The 22,604-nt window shown below is 39.6% G+C and overlaps 1 protein-coding gene across 2 annotated transcripts in view; it reads right to left on the bottom strand.

Annotated features, from left to right (window-relative positions):
• GANC (glucosidase alpha, neutral C) overlaps nucleotides 1–22,604 on the bottom strand; it is a 43,729-nt gene that overhangs the window by 5,658 nt on the left and 15,467 nt on the right. For both annotated transcript variants that reach the window (XM_070757717.1, XM_070757726.1), the window contains 14 exons: nucleotides 19,069–19,249; nucleotides 18,666–18,816; nucleotides 16,778–17,016; nucleotides 14,602–14,728; nucleotides 14,184–14,263; nucleotides 12,567–12,710; nucleotides 10,782–10,878; nucleotides 9,495–9,596; nucleotides 8,412–8,655; nucleotides 6,386–6,450; nucleotides 5,917–5,993; nucleotides 3,961–4,035; nucleotides 2,971–3,084; nucleotides 2,444–2,556 (listed from right to left, as the gene is read on the bottom strand). In XM_070757717.1, coding sequence (XP_070613818.1) covers nucleotides 2,444–2,556; nucleotides 2,971–3,084; nucleotides 3,961–4,035; nucleotides 5,917–5,993; nucleotides 6,386–6,450; nucleotides 8,412–8,655; nucleotides 9,495–9,596; nucleotides 10,782–10,878; nucleotides 12,567–12,710; nucleotides 14,184–14,263; nucleotides 14,602–14,728; nucleotides 16,778–17,016; nucleotides 18,666–18,816; nucleotides 19,069–19,249 — 1,809 coding nt within the window. The remainder of the gene's footprint in view (nucleotides 1–2,443; nucleotides 2,557–2,970; nucleotides 3,085–3,960; nucleotides 4,036–5,916; nucleotides 5,994–6,385; nucleotides 6,451–8,411; nucleotides 8,656–9,494; nucleotides 9,597–10,781; nucleotides 10,879–12,566; nucleotides 12,711–14,183; nucleotides 14,264–14,601; nucleotides 14,729–16,777; nucleotides 17,017–18,665; nucleotides 18,817–19,068; nucleotides 19,250–22,604) is intronic.

The following is a 22,604-nucleotide window of genomic DNA, read 5'->3' as shown; positions in this document are numbered from 1 at the left end:
CCCTCTGGGCCCAGCCAGGTTTCAGTAATACATGCCAGGTTGGCCTCCTCATCCAGGATCAAATCCCGGATGAGGAGAGCTTTATTTACCACCAACCTGGCATTAAGCAGCAGCAACCTGAGCCCAGGGCCAGAGTTACACTCATCACCAGTACCCAAGATTGGGCTCACGGAGCCAGAACAAGGGATCGTTATTAAGCAACGGTCCCTCGTTCCCCTGGAACGGCTAACTCCGTGGCCCCCGCCATATCTGCCTCTCCCCAGCAACACAGGAATATTCCGACCCTCTGCCACCCCAGAGATCGGTGCCCCATCTCCTCCCGCCTCTTGAGCGTCAGGTGGGCCAAATCTACCATTCATACTCTTACCATTCATCTCATCCATCCCGTAGCCCCTCCCACCCCAGTCATCCCAGTCATACCAGCCATTTAACTCATGCACACAAGTAATTCTGTCCCAGTCATCCATTTAAATTAGAACCCCCAATACTAAAAATAGATTAAATTGATAACACTTTAAAACACTAATAAATATGTAAGAAATGCAATTCCCAGTTAATTAATTCATTAGTTAAATATTAAAACAGATAAAAAATATAAAAATATAAAAATAGCTAAGAATGGATGTATTAAGATGTATTAAAAATATATAAAAATATAGAAAAGGAGTCAGTCAGCAGTTCTTAAATTCTTAATTAGTTCTTAATTGGAAGTTCTGGATTATAACAGTGTTCAGGGTCCCAGGGGAATATCTCAGCCTGGTTAAAAGGAAGGATCTCTTCTTAATATTAGTCACCCCTTTTTCTGGCGCTATGATGTCTCCCAGGTCTCTTCTCAGTCTCTCAGTTCCATCACCAGTCTCTTCGCTCTCATAGGACCCTCGCCCCTTGCTGGTCACTCCTCGGTGGCCTCCGATGGCGTCGCTGATTTCCGAGCGACATTTCCAGTTCTCTGTCTGCCAGACCCCACTGCATGGCCTCCAAGAACTCTCTTTCCCACCTCGGTATCGCTTCGACATCTCCCCCAGTCTCCACGCTCCTCTCACGGGCCACCATCTCCTCTTCCTCGACAGCAATATCCAGTCTAATCTTTCCATGCCGGTCTTTTCACCCCGTAGAGCCTCCGACGCTTGGGCGCTCCCACCAAGCAGCTCACAAGCGTCCTTAGTTCATGGGGGGGGGGGGGTCGTTCCAGCAGCAGCACCTCCAACCAGCGTCACCTTCGCCTCTCGGTCCCGTCTCTCCTCGTTCTCTCCTCCCTTCAAGGCTCCACTTTTATCAGTATCAATCAATCTCTCCCCCCAGTCTCAGCTACAGCCTCCTGTTGTAATTAAGGGGAACCGCCATTTCCCTGCAGCCCAGCTGCTTCCTCCACAAAATCTCCGTGGCTGAAATAGATTGAACAAACGCCACGGAAAAGGGTGCAGCAAGATCTTTCCACGCTGAATAAAACAATCTCTGCTAAGCTCATACAGCAGGCAGCGTGCTGCGGGGGTGTGAACAACAAGCTGTAAACAAGCTGTAAACCACAGGCGGCTCGACCAAATCTAAATTGTGGCAGGAAAAAATTGAGAACCTTGGTTAACTTGACAAAATTTTGTGGACCTGGTGCTGCTTTGGAGCTGCCAAGACTATCTCCAATATGGTGTACAAACCCAAATTTTATATGCTTGGGAGGGAGAAGAAACAGGTACAAGTACCTCCCTGAAAGAGAACCTGGCTGGAAGATAAGATGAAGGGGATTTTCTGGTTCTTAAACAGGGTGAATTCACGCACCATAGCTGGGATGGTTTGTATGATTTGCAGTGAGTACTTGAAGTCTATTACAGGTAGTGTTCCACTTACAACAGTTCATTTAGTGACCAAAGTAAAAACGGCCCTGAAAATAGTGATTTATGACCATTTTTCACATGTACAACTGTTGCATTATCTCCGTGGTCAGATGATAAAAATTCAGATGCTTGGCAATTGACTCGTAGTAATGATGATAGCACTGTCTCAAGGTTATGTGATTATGTTTTCGGACTAGCAAAGTCAATGGGGAAGCCAAGTTCACTTAACAACCGTGTTGCTAACATAACTTAGAGGTTTTAGTACTATTATTGATGTTTAATTTTTTTCACTGTGAGCCGCCTAGAGTCCTTATGAAGTTAGGCGGCATAGAAATTGAAATAAATAAATAAACAGAAAGTTGGTTTGAATTGTGGCTGTGCGTCAAGGACTACCTGTATAACATAAAAACCCAAGCATAGTAAAACAAACTATGATTCAAAATAGGTGAAAGAAAGTAAGCCTAACCATTCATTTTTGGGACAAGGAACTGAAAATTGCAATTTGTTGTGCTCTTTGTAAGCTGAAGCATGAAACTGATGAGCCATGCAAATGTAAGTGCCTATGATGATCAATATTTCCTGATTCTTCCTTCCATATTTAGAGTATACTTTACCTGGAGGAGAGGACATTCTCGTGGAAGCTGAACTTTCTCAACAGGAATTGTTTCTCATGAAGATAATGAAATGAGTGGCCATCATCCAGGTATAATTTACCTGTTGCACATCCCTATACATTAGGAAAACAACAGAACTATTTTATAATCAAATTCACTATCATTTATTTTATTTATTTATTTATTAGATTTGTATGCCGCCCCTCTCCTAAGACTCGGGGCGGCTCACAACAACAAATTTGATTGTTTTGCCCAACTGTTAATCTGCAAGCATGCAGATGCACACAAACACATAGACAGATAGAGACTTTATTGGAAACGTTTATGATTCTCCACAGCAAGATTCACTTTGCTTTATTTTCCTATAATCTTAATTGCTGCTAATTAAAGAAATGAAAACCAAATTAATATTGAAATTAAAATGGTGATCAGTACTGAAAAATGATACTTATTCATTTTAAATAACTTAATATACATTTAAAATTGACTATAAATACATAGTGTGTACGAAAATAGTTTTAGAGGACCTTATAATCTAGGGCAGCACGCAGTTCATATGGAACATCTACCATCCATTCTGTTGATTTTCCTACAGAAATCTTTAGAGGTATAATAGTCCCACCCCGTTGAAATACAGGAATCTGCAAAAAGAAAATAAATAGTGACTGGATTCACACATTGCACCAAGACAATATTTTAATCATAGTGTCAGGGTTCCAAATGATGCCCTAATTAAATCATGAACCTCAAGCCAAGCTTCAAAAGTAAGCCAGTTATTTATTAGGAGCTTCATGTTGGCACGGACCAAATGAAGCCAACTCTGTCCCCACTTAATTCGCGTCCTGGCTCTGATCCTGTTTCCTCCTTTTCCCCAAGCTGTGTCATCAGTCACATTCTCCAACAAAGCAATTTTGAGGCTTGTAGAAAGTCTCTCTCTCTGGCCACTGTGGGTCTGCATGGATATGACCTTGACATGGCCGGTTGGAATATGCTTTATTTTGACTGAAGTGCAAGTTCCTCAATGCAGCTGCGATGTTCGATTCCCCATCTCCCTGTCTATGCCAACTTGAGAGCAGGCCAGGAATGCTTCATGAGTTGACATATAGCTTATTAAACTAACCATCTTTAGATGAGTTCTCACAGAACTCAAACCCATAAATCAAAACACAACGTTTCACTTCATAAAATATACAAAGCCAAAACCTTACAAACTGTGCGTTAAAATATTGTATCAACCCAGCCAGTAAATAAGTACAATAAAATACTTTCTGAACAAAGGAAGAAGACAATGAAATACTTTTTTTGTAGCTAGCTCTTGCTTAGTTTATACTATTCAATTCCGAACTTTGGTAGTTATACATTTTAGATTTAAATCTTTATAAATTCTACATTTAAATCAACAGAGTTGACTAAACTAGAATTATCCCATTCTCTTAACAGAACTCCAGTTTTAATTAAATTAAATTAAATTAAAGATAAGATAAAGCTTTTAGAAAAATCTTAAAACAAGCACATACATTGTTCAATGTTACTGGGATCTTCAATATGCCATGACCCTCCAGAGGTCTAAAATTTCGAAAGTCATACCAAATCTGTCAAATAATAAAAAAGAAAACAAATGAGGAGGAATTAGATTTTAGATACAGAAATCCCACGCGAATCCTTGTAAAAAATCAAATCAATAAATGACCCATAAATCTCAACCAACACAGAAGTAGGAAACAACACATAAATAGCATTAAGTTGAGAGTAGTTAAGTTTTTGATGTATATATGTAAATATAATCCATGTAATAGTAAATAAGCACTGTTAGAATTGTACTACAGGCACTTCACAAATTGTCCAACTTTTATTTCAATGTTTTTTTCTCTGTGTAAGTTTTATTGTTTGTATTTTGTGTTTAAATAAAGTCTATTTTTAAAATTAAAAAAGAGAGTAGTTAAGTTTTCATTAAGACAACTATAATCAGTGAATCTATCACTTTACATTTTTCTCAAAAACTGATCTACATTTATTCAGCTCAAATCTTCCACTCAACAATTTAATTAATTGGCCAGAAATGGGAATCTAAAAAATAAAAACGATAGACTTCCAAACCCTTCCCTGAAGTAGTAGCAGATTATCCTGGTTTAGTAGAGTAGAAGACTCTCTACAAAAAGAGTTGCTTTTTGAAGAGGAAGAGAAAATTACTGCCTTATTAATAACCTGGGTTCTTTACTGTTTGGGGAATGAGGCTACTAGTTTTATTGGCAAAGTTTTATAAAAAGTAGGCTGCACAGAAAGAAGTTTTCATATTAGTACATTTTCCATCTGTTTCAAGTAGAGGAGGAAAGCATATTATTGCTGCTCTCTGGTTGAGCTCCCAGAAATTTTTGGAAGTTGAAATCTAACAATGTCTGGAGTGCAAAAAATTGCCTGTCCTGAAAAGTAACCATGAAGAACAATCTGAACTTTTCTGTTGCAGTCACTTTTAACAGGTGAGAGGTGATTCCTGGAACGAGCAGGTTCAGGCTCTAAAGGGCTACAAAGAACCAAAGCCATAACTTGAACTGGCCCAGAAGCAAAGTGGTGTTGTCAAAAGAATTTTGAATTAGATACTAATGGTGGTTATAGGCATTAATTATAATGATTGCCATGATTGTGGCCGCCCTGAGTCTACGGAGAGGGGCGGCATACAAATTTAATAAATAATAATAATAATAATAATAATTATAATAATAATAATAATAATAATAATGATTAATACATTATTTGAGTATTAAACCAGCAAAGGTACTGAAGTATACCGTCTGAACAATCACAATACTGTATCTCTATCTCCGAGAATATTCTAGAAAAAATATGGGTCCATAAATCATTTAGTTAATATGTTATGTTTATTTTTATTTATTTATCAAATTTATACACTGCCCACCTCACTATTTAAGTGACTTGGACAGTTTACAGATTAGAACCATATAAAAATAGTTAATAAGACAGAATTAAAAACAGTTAAAAACAAATTTTAAAAAAGTAGAGGGAGGGCCTCAAGCCCCCAACCACTTCCAGGATTGGATACTATTCTTGAATCCCCTTGACAGTTGACAGAGAGGTCTTAACGCTCTTCCAGAAGACAAGGAGACAATCTCACCTAGGGGGAGCTCTTCCTAAGGCCTGTTAATCAAAATAATTTAACTGATTATGTCCATACCATACCCTCTTTGCCTAAGCTAGAAATAGATAATATAAGATGTAATTGAATGAACGTTACTTTGTATGACTCTACTTTTCATTCTGATTAACTTTTTAAAAAGATTATGGCCAATTTTCTTGACAGAAAAACAAAATTTGCATGAGGTTATTAAAATAATAGTGCAAGTTGCCATTTGAAAATTGTGTGTGTGTGTGTGCATGTTTGTGTGTGTGTGTGAGTAAAATGTATGTCTCTGTGATGTGTGTGTTTGGGGGGAGGGAATTAATTCCATCTCTCTTACCTCTTGTGGGCCTGGCAGAAAGACATTTACTGTACTGGTTTTTGGAGCAGTGACGGGATGTACCAGTAACATATTTCCTAAATTAAAAACAAAAAAATTATTCCGTAGCAGAATTTCAAAAACTTGTTTATAAATTGATCTATGTGATCTAAAGGAAGACCTTTATGTTCAGGTTCTGAATGTTTTGTGCTACTTGATTAACTCTGCCACCCAAGGAGACTGGTTGTAAGTACCCCACAGGAAAAAAACAACAACTTTACATCTATAATACAGAATATAGAATATGCTGAAATAGCAATGCCTCAGCCAACTCAGAGGAGCCTTAACCAATACAATTATATGTATCTCCTCCAATTCTTATAAAATTGGCTATATAAATTGGAATAATAAACAGATTAGGGAAAAAATGGGGTACATAATGCTGCAACTTCAGAATAAATAGTAGACATTACGGATAATTTAAATTTACCAAGCATGTACTCATCTTCAATGCCAAAAGTTTCTAATTCCTTTGGAAATTCCACCCAGAGAGGCCTATGAAAATAAAGGCATTTTACTATTCATACAAATGCTAAGGAACATAATTTTCTCTCCTATACTACATCTATTTATAACTTCTTAAGTTCATGCTTTGGATGTGGGCATTAAAGTTGCTATTTTAACTATTTAAAATACAGTGATACCTCATCTTACAAACGCCTCGTCATACAAACTTTTCGAGATACAAACCCGGGGTTTAAGATTTTTTTGCCTCTTACGAACTATTTTCACTTTACAAACCCACCGCCGCCACTGGGATGTCCCGCCTCCGGACTTCCGTTGCCAGCGAAGTGCCCTTTTTTGCACTGCTGGACTGCTGGGATTCCCCTGAGGCTACCCTCCATGGGAAACCCCACCTCCGAACTTTTTTTGTGATGCTGCAGGGGAATCCCAGCAGGTGAATCCCAGCAGTGCAAAACAGGCGCTTCGCTGGCAACGGAAGTCCAGAGGTGGGGTTTCCCATGGAGGGGAGCCGCAGGGGAATCCCAGCAGCACAAGAATGGGCACTTCGGCTGGCAAAATGGGTGAATTTTGGGCTTGCACGCATTAATTGCTTTTCCATTGATTCCTATGGGAAACATTGTTTCGTCTTACAAACTTTTCACCTTACGAACCTCCTCCTGGAACCAATTAAGTTTGTAAGACGAGGTGTCACTGTATCTCTCTCTCTCACTCTCTCTCTTTCTCTCTCTGTGTGTCTATATATTTATGTCTATATCTATAGTTCCATTCTCATTGAAAAACTGAACACATAGAACAAATATTGTGATTTCAGTTTAAAAGGTGCACTGACCAACAATGAGAATAACTGAATAAAAACCCTTTGAGTGGACTGGGATTGGGAGAGTTTGATAGCTGAGTCATCCAGAGAGCTTTCTTGGCTGAGGTGAACTAGAAGCAGTTTCTCCTTGCTCCTATGTCATACCTTAATCACCACTATACCACATGAGTTATAATAATTATAATTATAAAATTAGAATGCAAATGTGGTATAAATAGGAAGTTATTAAATGCATAAGAAAGAAACATACATGATATTTTATCAACTTTATTTACATATTTAAACAAATCAAATTTAGCTTTGGTCCTGTCTTTCCCCCTGATTTTTCCTGGTTCAACTGATTTTTTAGAATTTGGTCCCTGGTATGCCAGTCAAAGACCAAGACAAGCCACCAGTCCCCAGAAAGCTAATTTACAATAGTCCCAAGAGCACTAAATGGAAAGTTGATGTAAGAATCATTTCCTACCACTTCCCATAACAAAACTCTGGGAAGCTGTATATATAGAGCGTAAGAAAGATGACCTTGATGGACGTATTCAAACTCTGTTGCCAAAGCAACAAAGGATAAAACATTAAGTCCAGAATATCCAGGACACACTGAAAAGCAACTCAGATACCTTCCCAACAATAAGTCAGAGGAAGTAGTATAATACAGTCAGACTCGCAAGACTGCTATCAGCCATACTAGATAGACCAAGACACAAAATTATCACTACAGATATGCACTAAAACTATTTTTTATTGAGATTAAGATACAGTTTTGAAAGTCTGATTAGGAATTGTATTCCAAACCTCATTTAATCCTAGAAAATGCAAAGAGTTTCAAGATAACCTGTTTTTTTTTTTACCAGCTCATGATACACAGATGGTGCTCTAAGACAGTGTTTCCCAACCTTGGCAACTTGAAGATATTTGGACTTCAACTTCCCAGAAATCCCAGCCAGAAAATGCTGGCTGGGGAATTCTGGGAGTTGAAGTCCAGACATCTTCAAGTTACCAAGGTTGGGAAACACTGCTCTAAGAGATCGCAGCTAAAGTAGTGAACTAGCATCTATGCCAGCCCTGCATTTCAATACATATTTCATTTCTATGAGTTGTCTAATCATAAACTCTATATCTGTTACAAATATTTGTGCATAAAGCAGAAATTAAATCTTTCCAATGACCGGCTTACCTCATAACCGGTTCAGCCATGCTGTAGGCCTGATAGAACAACGTATAAATGTAAGGAAGCAGGGAGTAGCGCTCCTTAATAGCTTCCTTGATGATCTTTGTGTTCTTCTCCCCAAATAGCCAGGGTTCACGACGTTTGGTATCCATATTGGCATGTCCTCTGAAGAAAGGCTGCAAAGCCCCAGCCTGATACCATCGAACCAATAGTTCTGGTTCTGGATCTCCGATAAATCCCCCTACATCCGCTGGACATCCAAAAAAAAAAAATGGTTTGTTTTGTCAGAAATTGGTGAGAAATTCAAACTTCTTGGATTGTCCCCATTTATTAATAGAGTTATGTGCTACCGTGTTTCCCCGAAAATAAGACACTGTCTTATATTAATTTTTGCTCCAAAAGTTGTGCTACGTCTTATTTTCGGGGGGGGGGGGGTGCCTTATATTTCTCAAATAAGACAAATTCACAGGCAGAAAAGCTGACACCCCCAAAGAAAGTGTACTGTATGGTACACTGATTACGGTACAAACGACGGCACTTATATGGTACAACAGTACACTCCTGCTATTGCAGCTTCCGGCCACCAGAGGAACTACAGTCTACGCACTGTAGTGGAGACTGTAATGGCGGTGAGACAGCAGCAGACTGTGTCTGCTGTACTGGACGGTACAAAGCGATGGAAAGGGCCAGAAGGGGACGCCACATTATTACAGTACCGCTATGAGCAGCTTTGAATGGTACCGTATGTTTTTCCACTGTACCGTATGTAAAGTTGACTATGCCTTATTTTCAGGGGGTGCCTTATATTAGCAAATTCTACAAAACCTCTGACATGCCTTACTTTCGGGGTATGTCTTATTTTCGGGGAAACAGGGCATGTCCTAAGACCAAACAGACTAATTTTCATTAAAAATGTATACATGTTTTAATTAAAAACAACTTTTGAAATGTTTCAGTCTCTTTTTAGACTTCAGAAGTGTCACCTACTACTTTTTATTTTGTTTTAATGGAATGTAGCATGCTTTCTGAAAGAGGAAAGGATGTCATTTGTCCAGTTAAATGGAGTTGATAAAGAAATATATATCTTACCACCACAGAAAGAAATTCCCGCAATGCTGATTGTCAGCAACATTGGAATAGAGATTTTCAAGTAACTCCAATCTGCTGTATTGTCTCCAGTCCAAACTGCACCTGCAAAAAGTTTGTAAGAAGAAGCAATTTTTCCCATAGGAATCAATGTAAAAGCAAATAATGTGTGCGATTGGGGAAACCGCAGGGAGGGTGAAGGCCCTGTTTCCTCCCAGGAGATTCCTAGAGAGGCCCCACGGAGGCTTCTCCTGCCTTTTCTAGTTACAGTTTCGGAGGCTCGGGTTTGTAAGTGGAAAATGGTTCTTGAGAGGAGGCAAAAAAATCTTGAATACCAGGTTCTTATCTAGAAAGGTTCGTAAGTAGAGGCGTTCTTAGGTAGAAGTACCACTGTATATTTTGGAAAATAATTCAGGAGAGGCATCTTTGAGCACATTTGTGTGTCTAAATGACAAAAACAGTATTATGCTAACATGACACAAATTTCACCTCTTTTATATATGTGACACAGCACAAATAACATGAAACTGTGTAATTTACACAGTAAGATCCTGTAGATGTCTCTATAACTAAGTGATCTTCAACTTCTGAAAAATCTGGTCATCCTAAAAATTGGAAATTTGCTCTCCTGTTATTTTTTATAGTTTTCATTATTTATCTCTTATTTATATCATGTACTTATTTAATTTATATGCCACCCATCTCCCATGGTGATGACTCTAGGCCGCTTATAATAATTTAGGTCGAGAAAAGATAATATTTTTATTTTAAGGAAATCATTTGCCGTGCAAAAAGAGGCTAATGTACAACAGCAAAGCATTTGTTAGTCTCTCCATCTGTCAGCATGTCAGGTGCTTCGCATGTCTTCACATTTCAAATTCAACATCTTACAATGACTCACACAGCATAACTGTCATGACTGTGGGGACATAGAGAACATGAGTTGTTTATCAATGCATTTTTTTTAATATAAAAAGGTGATTTTTAAAAATGAAATTCACCAATGCCATTCAGGAATAAGCAAACAGAATGGTATGGATCTCATTTGGACTCAAGTCAGCAGATGAAATAAATACGTATTTCAGTTTAACACCCTAAATCTGATTAACTATAGTCCCTAAAGGTCATCTGATTTAACTGTGGATCAGGGTGGGATTAAAGGGAATATGTGCCCAAATAAACACATATACTTGCATCACTTTTACTTTCAAGCGTACACAATTGTTCAAATCATCGAGTAGCCTAGAAATTATCAAATCCAGACAAAAACCAGCCTTTCTTGACACTTACCATATTTCTGCGATCCGGCAAAGAAAGAGCGGGTAAGAACAAAGGGTCTCTCCACTCCTCCACTTCGTTTCACCAGCCCATCTGCAGTTGCCATTTGCTGAAAAAGTTATAATAATAATAATAATAATGGTAGTTACCTTTAAAGCCCTACATGGCATTGGGCCAGAATACATCTGGAACCGCCTTCTACCGCATGAATCCCAGCGGCCGATAAGGTCCCAAAGAGTTGGCCTTCTCCGGGTCCCGTCGACCAAACAATGTTGTTTGGCGGGCCCCAGGGGAAGAGCGTTCTCTGTGGCGGCCCCGGACCTCTGGAATCAACTCCCCCCCAGAGATTGGAACGGCCCCCACCCTCCTTGTCTTTTGCAAATTACTCAAGACCCACCTTTGTCCCCAGGCATGGGGGAGTTAAGGTATTCCTTCCTCTAGGCCATTACAAGTTATGTGTGGTATGTTTGTGTGTATGTTTGGTTTTTATAATAAGGGTTTTTAGTTGTTTTATTAAATTGGATTGTTACATGTTGTTTTTTATCATTGTTGTTAGCCGCCCCGAGTCTGCGGAGAGGGGCGGCATACAAACCCAATAAATAATATAATAATAATAATATAATAATAATAATAATAATAATAATGATGATGATGATGATGATGATGTATTGTGTATCATAGTGTTATTATATTACAAATACCATCTTTACTTTGAACAACTCAGGTTGTTTTATTTTCCCCATAACTATCCCAAAGGTTCTTGTTCAAAAGGCAACTGGACTTTTGTTTTTTTCCCCCCTTGAAGACATTTCACTTCTCATCCAAGAAGCTTCTTCAACTCAGAACCACAGAAAGTCTAGTTGCTTTTGGAAAAAGCACCTTTGGGACAACCATGACCTAGATGACTGAGAACCTCTGTAGACATTTTATGCACAACTGTGAGGTGGGTTGGGCTGAGAGAATATGACTGGCCCCAAGTCACCCAGCTGGCTTTCATACCCATTTTTTAAGGAGTCATGGACTCCTATGTCTTATTCAGCACTTTAATCACTATGCAGCACAGTAATGATAAGCAAAATATTTTTAGCACATTTTGCAACGGGATTGGAATGATGCCTTTCGCAAGCTCCTTAAAACCCACCTCTGTCGTCAGGCATGGGGGAATTGAAAATTTCCCCTCCCCCCTAAGCTTATAGAATTTATATATGGTATGCTTGTATGTATGATTGGTTCTTTAAATTGGGGTTTTTAAGATTATTTTTAATATTAGATTTGTTTACATTGTCTTTTTTATTGTTGTTAGCTGCCCCAAGTCTTCGGAGAGGGGCGGCATACAAATCAAATCAAATCAAATCAAATCAAATCAAATCAAATCAAAAACAAACAAACAAACAAACAAATAATACAAAACTGAAGGCCAGGAATGATAAAATACAGCAAAACATATTGAAATATAGAAGAGACACATCTTAGGAACAGAAAGAAAGGAAAGAATGACATTGTGTATAATAAAGTACTGTACTGTACAGTACTTTGTAATAAAATATGATATTGTGGAATATATTATGCTGAAGATTGTTTTTAAGTAACATTAGCATCTACAAAGATTTTAAAATAATGTATTATTGTACAAAGATGTTAAAACAAATTATTAACATCTTGTTTTTTATATTAATGAATTTATAATCCACTTTGATTAAGAAACTATAGACAAAATGCAAGGTCAGCAGCCACAGGCAATGACATAATAAGAATTTACCGGTATTATAATTGTTAATTCAGTTATAATTGTCCTACCTGGTAAAAGCCATAGAGATTATGAACATCTCGATGTTCCCATTTGCCATAATGAATAGCGTCTTTTGACATGCTTTGTTCTATCCCTTTGAAGACTGAAGGCTCATTCATATCATTCCAGATAAAAACAATTTCAGAAGAACTCTGTAGGCCAACATTTAAGTTTATTTAATGTATTAGTAAAGTACAAGTACTGTAGCTAAATACTTGTTCTAACTTATTTTGTTCACACTGCTTTGAGTAGTGTGCTTTTTCCTTTTTCCTTGGCCTCTTTACCTGTCTCTTGTGCCTGAGATCCAACTGAACACAGTGATAATCCAATATGAAGGTTTCCTTCTTGGGGGTAATTCAAAACAGGGATATCTCACATACCTTCTCAATTCAAATCAACGTTAAACCAAATAAAGTACAGTGGTACCTCTAGTTAAGAACTTATTTCGTTCCGTGACCAGGTCTTAAGTAGAAATGTTCTTAAGTAGAAGGAATTTTTCCCATAAGAATCAATGTAAAAGTAAATAATGTGTGCAAACACATTAGGAAAGAAATAAAAGCTTGGAATTTGGGTGGGAGGAGGAAGAGGGAGAAGAGGGGGACAGTTGTTGCTGAAGGAAGAAGGTGAGGTGAGGTGAATCAAAAAAATCCAAAACTTTAAGGCTTAAAAAAAAGAGGGACTCTGAGGTGGTGAGGAGAAGCATGCGCCTCCCATACACCCGGCGCGAGGCTGCCTTCCATACACTGCGCCAGAGAGAGAAATCCAGGCGGGTGAGAGGGGGGAACCTCCCGCTCCTTTGACTGAAAGGCGGCTGCTGCTGCTGCTACCTGCTTCCTTCCCATGCTGAAGGGCTCCCCTCTCCTCTCGCTCATTCGCTTTGTAGCCGGTGCCTTTACTTCACTGTGGTGACTCCTCGGTTTGGCTAAAGCCGAATTGATCTGGCTGGGGTAAAGCGCCCCCTTTTGCCTTTCCATGCCCAGACGCTCCGGGAGGCAACCTCGCGCCGGGTTTATGTGAGGCAGAGCGAAGGAGTCACCACAGCGAAGTGGTTTATTCCTTCTCCAAGTGCCTAGCCCTAGAGAAAGGAAAATGCTCCGTTCGTTTTGGGCTGCCAAAGCCTCCTTAAGCGCCACCGAAAGGCTCCTCTGGCAGCCCAGAAAAGCCCGAGATGGCCAGGATTAAAGGGGGAATGGCAGGAAACTGGCTTTGTGCCACTCTAAAATTTCCTGGGAAATTTTTCCAGGCTCAGGTTCTTAAGTAGAGGCAAAAAAATCTTGAACACCCGGTTCTTATCTAGAAAAGTTCTTAAGTAGAGGCATTCTTAAGTATAGAGGTACCACTGTATTTAAGATAGTACAATCCTCTTATTTCCATCTTTATCTGTAATGGAATTTGCATGAGCTAAAAAGTGTCCAGATATCTTATACAAGGATGACTATGCAGAAAATGTTCTGCTTTAGTCTATCATTTTATATTCTGGATGGATTTTATTTATAATTCCCAAAGTTATTTATATTTTGTCTTTTTCCATATTTCCAAAATTAAGCAACCAGGGCTGTATAGAAATTACATTAATAGATAGTACTATTCTGTGGATCCTGACCATATCATTACAAAGCACAAACCTTGTATGTTTTGAAGTCAAACTGATCTGCATACCATTGTCGGACTTCAGGATTGGTAAAATCCAGGTATGATGAGAGACCTGCAGATGTTAGGATTGTATTATATTTGCAGGAAGAAAAAGCAAAACTGGCTTTTTCTTGTGGTGCCCTATCCCATTACAATAATAGAAAATATTAATGTTCAATCCAATGTAATGATACATGAGACAGAGGCCTATTACTATCATTTCTGGTTCTGACAAATGTTAAGGTAGAAATAAGAAATTTGCAGAAATAGAGAGAAACCTGTCAATTGTGAAGATAAGGAACTTATCAATTGATTTCAAATAGGTCAATTACAATTAGCGAAAAAATCCATTTTGATTTATCTCCTATGTGCTTCTTTGAAGTGGTTTTAAAAACAAAAAGAGTTTATTACCTGGCCAGCAGATGCCCTCAAAATCTTCACCATTACGATCTTTTACAAAGAATCCCTTTGCTTTTGCTTGTGAGTATATAGTGTAAAGAGGATCAATCTTAACATGTGGGTCCACAATGACAACCAGCTGCCAACATGAGAGATAATAACACAGCCTTATTGTTGACTGAATAATATGTTGCAGGAATGTTTAGAATAGCCTTCCATGAGCTGATATTCTCTTCTAAATGCTTTGGATTCCTAATTGCAAGAACTACCAATTAGATTGGCTTTCAGCAAATTAAAGCAGATGAAAAAGCATATGTAAGAAGTCAAAAATCTTCCCAAGTTAGCTGGGGAAAAACAGAATGCTTTATACCAGGGATCACCAACCTTTCAGACCTCAGGGACCACTAAATTCATAATTTGAAATCCCAAGGACTACTAATATTAATTTTTTAAAAAGATAAATAGCATTTAGTGCAATATAAAAAATGTAAATAATTTTTCTGCAGACCACCAAAATTTTCTCACAGACCAACAGTGGTCCATGGACCACCATTTGGTGACCACTGCTTTAGACCAATAAAGGGAATTTGCTAGCATGGTTGTTTTCTTCCGCAAAGAGCCTTCTTTGTGGTGGCCCCAACCCTATGGAATCAACTCCCCCCAGAGATTAGAATTGCCCCTACTCTTCCCACCTTCCGCAAGATTAAACAATGTCGTCTGGCGGGATCCAGGGGAAGAATCTTCTCTGTGGTGGCCCCAACCCTCTGGAACCAGCTCCCTCGGAGATTAGGATCGCCCCCACCCTCCTTGCCTTTCGTAAACTCCTTAAAACCCACCTCTGCCGTCAGGCATGGGGGAATTGAGACATCTCCCCCAGGCCTATATAGTTTATGCATGGTATACTTGTGTGTATGCTTTTTAAAATAATGGGTTTTTAGATATTTTTAAATATTAGATTTGTTATTGTACACTGTTTTTATTATTGCTGTGAGCCGCCCTGAGTCTACGGAGAGGGGCGGCATACAAATCTAATAAATAAATAAATAAAATAAATAAGATGTTGAAGACCTATCTATGTCGCCAGGCACCACCACTTTTTTCCTGACTGTAATACATGAGAATGGTGTGATTGTGCAGTAACAATTGTTTTTAATATTTATTCAATTTCAAATTCAATTTATTAGATTTGTATGCCGTCCCTCTCCGAAGACTCGGGGCGGCTCACAACAACAATAAAAACAATATTCTAGCGAAAACAAATCTAATATTAAAAGCACATAAAAACCCTATCATATTTAAAAAACAAACAACATATACATATCCAAACATAAATATAAAAAAAGCCTGGGGGAAAGGTGTCTCAACTCCCCCATGCCTGGTGGTGTAGGTGGGTCTTGAGTAATTTAGGAAAGACAAGGAGGGTGGGGGCAGTTCTAATCTCCGGGGGGAGTTGATTCCAGAGGGCCGGGGCCGCCACAGAGAAGGCTCTTCCCCTGGGGCCCGCCAAAGGACATTGTTTAGTCGACGGGACCCGAAGAAGGCCAACTCTGTGGGACCTTACACACAAACATACCATACATAACTTGTAATGGCCTAGAGGAAGGAATACCTTAACTCCCCCATGCCTGGGGACAAAGGTGGGTCTTGAGTCATTTGCAAAAGACAAGGAGGGTGGGGGCCGTTCCAATCTCTGGGGGGAGTTGATTCCAGAGGTCCGGGGCCGCCACAGAGAAGGCTCTTCCCCTGGGGCCCGCCAAAGGACATTGTTTAGTCGACGGGACCCGAAGAAGGCCAACTCTGTGGGACCTTATCGGTCGCTGGGATTCGTGCGGTAGCAGGCGGTTCCAGAGGTACTCTGGTCCAATGCCATGTAGGGCTTTAAAGGTCATAACCAACACTTTGAATTGTGGGTTTTGAATTTCGTTTTTATCTAATATTGGATTTGTACTCTGTGTATTGTATTGTTGTTGTTGTGAGCCGCCTTGAGTCTTCAGAGAGGAGCGGCATACAAATCTAAATAATAATAATAATAATAATAATAATAATAATAATAATAATAATAATAATTGTATTTATTTCCAAACAATAACATTTATTTTAAAAATTTCAAGGAAAGGATGCTTTCACTAGACACTAATACAAAAAAAGCGCATAGCTACATTACCCTCTATTTTAGTGCATTGCTTACCTTGCGTTTTTTCTTCATAAGTATCTGCTTCTGCATCTTCTCGGGATTGGGAAATCTCTTCTTGTCCCAAGTGAAGTACCGCTTGCCGTCAGTGTGCTCAATGTCTAGCCATATGACATCATACGGGATGTCAAAGATATCAAAACCTACATCCACTTTTTCTACATCATGGTCATCTTCATAATTCCAGCGGCATTGATGGTAGCCAAGAGAGAAGAGGGGAGGCAGCGCCTGAGTGCCTGTGAGGAGAACGAAGAGAGAAAAAATTGTGCTACCGTTCAAAATATAACTAAGGACGTATTAAATGATAAATATTTCATTTTTGGTCTTTCAATTAATATCTTTCACTTAATATAAATTATCAGGACAGGCTTCCATGCCATATATTGTATAGCTGGTAGATTAATTATGGAAGACTACAAGGGATGTGTAGTCCAGGTTTTCCCCGTTGCAATGTAGGGCTGTGGAAGTTGAATAAAGAAGACCGTGTGCCAAAGAATTGAGGCCTTTAAACTATGGTGCTGGAGAAGATTCCTGCGAGTCCCTTAGACCAGTGTTTCCCAACCTTGGCAACTTGAAGATATCTGGACTTCAACTACTAGAATACCCCAGCCAGCATTTGCTGGCTGGGGAATTCTGGGAGTTGAAGTCCAGATATCTTTAAGTTGCCAAGGTTGGGAAACACTGCCTTAGACTGCAAGGTTATCAAATTGGTCAGTCCTAGAGGAGATCAACTCCTCTTTAGAAGGCTAGATCCTGAAGATGAAATTCAAATACAGTGATACCTCGTCTTACAAACCCCTCATCATACAAACTTTTTGAGATACAAACCCAGGGTTTAAGATTTTTTTGCCTCTTCTTCCAAACTATTTTTACCTTACAAATCCAAGCCGCTGCCACTGGGATGCCCCGCCTCCGGATTTCTGTTGCCAGCGAAGCACCCATTTTTGTGCTGCTGAGATTCTCCTGAGGCTCCCCTCCATGGGAAACACCATCTCCAGACTCCCGTGTTTTTGCGATGCTGCAAGGGAATCCCAGCAGTACAAAAATGGGCGCTTCACTGGCAACGGAAGTCCGGAGGTGGGGTTTCCCAGCGAGGGGAGCCTCAGCGAAATCGCAGTATCGCAAAAACACAGAAGTTCGGAGGTGGGGTTTTGAGGACTTCCGTGTTTTTGCAATGCTGCAATTTCGCTGAGGCTCCCCTTGCTGGGAAACACCACCTCCGGACTTCGGTTACCAGTGAAGCACCCGTTTTTGCGCTGCTGGGATTCTCCTGCAGCATCACAAAAACACGGAAGTCCGGAGGTGGGGTTTCCCATGGAGGGGAGCCTCAGGAGAATCCCAGCAGCACAAAAATGGGCGCTTCGGCTGGCAAAAGGGGTGAGTTTTGGGCTTGCACACATTAATTGCGTTTCCATTGATTCCTATGGGAAACATTGTTTCATCTTACAAAACTTTTCATCTTACAAACCTCGTCCCGGCACCAATTAAGTTCATAAGATTAGGTATCACTGTACTTTGGCCACCTAATGAGAAGGAAGATCTTGCTGGAGAAAAGCCTAATGCTGGGAATGATTGAGGACAAAAAAATAAAGGGACGACAGAGAATGAGATGGCTGGATAGAGTCACTGAAAGAGTTGGCGTGAGTTTAAATGGTCTCTGGGGGATGGTAGAGGACAGGAAGGCCTGGAGGAACGTTGTCCATGGGGTTGCGATGGGTCAGACATGACTTCGCAACTAACAACAACAAGGGAGGGATAAAGGAAATTTCTCCATAAGCCAATAATAATAATAATAATAATAATAATAATAATAATAATAATAATAATAATAATAATTTATTAGACTTGTATGCCGCCCCTTTCCAAAGACTCAGAGCGGCAATACCTGTTAGCTGTCCATACTGCTTAAAAATATCAAAAGGACTGGGTCCCTTTAGGATGAACATGTCAATGATTCCACTTTCTGACATCCAGCGCACATCAGTTTGAGGCACTACCCTCTGCTTGGGCATGTCTGGAGTTTGGGATGGTAAAACCTTTAAAACAAACATATACAAATACTTAAAATTAATGTTAAATGCATTTATTAAAACATAATAAAAGTAAGATTTAAAAAGTCTTCAAAAAGTTTTCCAGCATTAATGATACCTTCTAGTGACCAGGATGGCTAGATGGTCAATGTTGTCCAACTCAACATGAGATTTTCAGGGGGGCGGAAGATACTTTATAATGTTATTAATTCTTACACAATGCCGCTATACTTCCATGTAGAACATAGTGAACCTCACCTTCATTGAAGCTTTTGTAGAAATCTCCACCAATGTTTCTGAGGAATTTAGCCAAAAGACTCCAATTGTCTGATCAGGCTTATGTGCTAAGAGTAAGGGCACGGAACCATAAATGCCCATTTTGCTGTGGATGGTATACCCGAAGACATCCAGATTATAAAGCCGGTAGACATCATCATCACTGGAACCCAAAGACAAATGAATTACTTGTAGAGATATTATTTTATGTTGTTCAGTGCGAGAAAAGGGTATTATATTGACACAAATGCCTTATGAATAAGTTGTCCACAATAATGATTTATACAGTTTTCTTGATGTATTTCCAGTTTTGTTGCAGTTCTGTTATCATAACACTTAGTGCATAATGTGACAGCCAGATTGCTGAGTAATATTATATTGTATAATCAAAATGTATTTTTGCCTGTCAGCTTTCTTTCTGAGTCTCTGTTCTCACAGAAAAAAGAAATAAAGAGGATGTGTTATGCTGACCCTAGAGTGTGAGATTGGGTTATGCTGACATTAGATAGAAGTAGTGTGCAGATGTGAAGTTTCAGGGAATTTCCATGCTGGAAGTCAGCCGAGTAAAATGCCAAGATGTCACACAGTGGGAGTGGAACAATGGAATGGGAGGAGTAATATTGTTGTTACCATATAGAGATTATTTGTATTTATATGGTGTATTCAAATGACAATATTGCCTTTGGTTGGAGAACTCAAAATTCTCCTTCCATTTGCCCTTTTGCAAAAGAACATAATAAATGCTTTTTATTGTTCATTCGGACTCCCGTTTGATTTCCTGGGTGTTTTTCTCACACAGGTAGTCCTTGATTTATGACTACAATTGAGCCCAAAATGTCCATTGCTAAGCAACTGAGTTGTTAAGTGAGTTTTACTCCATGTAATGACCTTTCTTGTTATAGGTGTTAAGTGAATCCATGCAGCCGTTAAGTTAGCAACATGGCTGTTAAATGAATCTGGCTTTGTCATTGACTTTGCATGTCAGAAGGTCACAAAAGGTGACCACATGACCTCCGGACACTGCAACTGTCATAAACACATGCCAGTTGCCAAGTGTCTGAATTTTGATCATGTGACCATGGGGATGCTGCAATGGTCTTAAGTGTGAAAAATGCTCATTAGTCATTTTTTTTTCAGTGCCATTGTAACTTTGAAAGATCAGTCAGGCGGTAGGGAAAGCAAGTAGGATGCTTGGCTGCATAGCTAGAGGTATAACAAGCAGGAAGAAGGAGATTATGATCCCGCTATATAGAGCACTGGTGAGACCACATTTGGAATACTGTGTTCAGTTCTGGAGACCTCACCTACAAAAAGATATTGACAAAATTGAATGGGTCCAAAGACGGGCTACAAGAATGGTGGAAGGTCTTAAGCATAAAATGTGTCAGGAAAGACTTAATGAACTCAATCTGTATAGTCTGGAGGACAGAAGGAAAAGGGGGGACATGATCGAAACATTTAAATATATCAAAGGGTTAAATAAGGTTCAGGAGGGAAGTGTTTTTAATAGGAAAGTGAACACAAGAACAAGGGGACACAATCTGAAGTTAGTTGGGGGAAAGATCAAAAGCAACATGAGAAAATATTATTTTACTGAAAGAGTAGTAGATCCTTGGAACAAACTTCCAGCAGACGTGGTAGATAAATCCACAGTAACTGAATTTAAACATGCCTGGGATAAATATATATCCATCCTAAGACAGAATACAAAAAATAGTATAAGGGCAGACTAGATGGACCATGAGGTCTTTTTCTCCCATCAGACTTCTATGTTTCTATCACTAAACAAATGGTTTAACCAAGGACCACCTGCAAACATTTTGCTGAGCACTGAATCCTGCAGTGAATGCAAGGGGAAGGACAGAACAGACTGAGCATGTCCTCCACTCTGTTTTTCTTGCTCTATAGATATTCTAAGTCATCCAGGTCATGTTTATCCCAAAGGTGTTTTTGCAGGGGGAATATCTTCAAGTTGCCAAGGTTGGGAAACACTGGTCTAAGGGACTTGCAGGAATCTTCTCCAGCACCATAGTTTAAAGGCCTCAATTCTTTGGCACTCAGTCTTCTTTATTCAACTTCCACAGCCCTACATTGCAACGGGGAAAACGTGGACTATACATCCCTTGTAGTTTTCCATAATTAATCTACCTTTCTGATTTTTTCTTTGAAGATGGTTCACTTCTCATCCAAGAAGCTTCTTCAAATCTGACTGGATCCTTCCATTCTCCACCATCTAATGCATGATTTAATTTAATTTAATTAACTTAACTTCTATGCCGCCCAATCCCAATGGGACTCAGGGTAGCTTACAACAGTAAATAGTGCAAACAAGAAGCCTCTGACAAATTGAAGCATAAATAATTCGCTGACAAATTGAAAGACAAAAAGGACAAGTATAAAAAGTGGAAAGAGGGGGAAATAACTATGGCAGAATATCAGCAAATAGCCCAAGCCTGTAAAGATGAAGTGAAGAAAGCTAAGGCTCACAATGAACACAGCCTTGTGTAAAGTAAAACAAAAAACAAAACTTCTTCCAACATGTTAAAAATAAGAAAAAAAGTCAAGGAGGAGAAAGTGGCAAAAAGATGACAAGCAACAGGGAGAAAGCAGAGCCACTTAACTCATTTTTTGCATCTGTCTTTACACAGAGGGGAAAAAACATTTCAACCTATCAAAAAGCATATCAGAAACACAAGTTAAAATAGGGGGAAAAATGGTAAGTGAATGCCTGTCTGCCTGAGACAGTTCAAATCACCAGGATTGGATGGATTACACCCCAAGTGTTGTGATTCAGCCTGAGGCTGCTCAGGGACCAGCTGTGTCTCTGCTGGCTCCATGCCCGGAGGAGGATAACAGCGCAGAGGAGGGGGCTGAACAGTCGGATGGGGGAGAGGAAAATCAGGAATGGGATGAAGGAGAACAGCATGAGAGCCCCGGGGGGGGGGGGGGGCTCTCCCCAGCCAGTAGCTTGGAGTCATTAGGTGATGACGCACAAGCTGTCATTGACATGAGACAGCGACGTTCAGAGCAACGAAAGGAGCAGTTAAAGAGATATTTTCACCATTGAAGTAGAAACAGCTGTGTTTGGGTGTGGTACTCATCAGCAGGGTTTAAAAGGCAGGCAAGCCCTTTAAGCCATGTGGAGTGTTATCAGCTTGGCGTGGCGTTATCCTCTCTTGTTTCTCGGCGTCTCTGTTCCTGGCTTGTGGCCCAGCAGCTTTGGAAGATCCGTGGGAGGTATAGGTCTGCTATCTACAGCCTTGGCTTGGCAGCAAGAATTCTGTATTGCTGCATGGACTTTTGGCCTTCGTGAATATATCTGAAGATACAGCATTTTCCTATTTGTAAGGACATTTTCTATTACCTGTGTTTTTCTTGAATTCTATAAAACTGCCTTTGCCTTTTACCAGTGTGTCTGGCTTCTCTTTTTGGGTTGGTATTGGCTTCTGGAGTGACCCAGACAGAATAACAAGGTTCTGAAGAAACTGGCAGACAAGATCTCAGGACCATTGAACTAT

The sequence above is a fragment of the Erythrolamprus reginae genome, chromosome 1, assembly GCF_031021105.1.
Source record: "Erythrolamprus reginae isolate rEryReg1 chromosome 1, rEryReg1.hap1, whole genome shotgun sequence".
NCBI classification, from domain to species: Eukaryota; Metazoa; Chordata; class Lepidosauria; order Squamata; family Dipsadidae; genus Erythrolamprus; species Erythrolamprus reginae.
The sequence above is the reverse complement of the archived record's forward strand: the minus strand, read 5'-3'. Positions and strand labels throughout refer to the sequence as shown.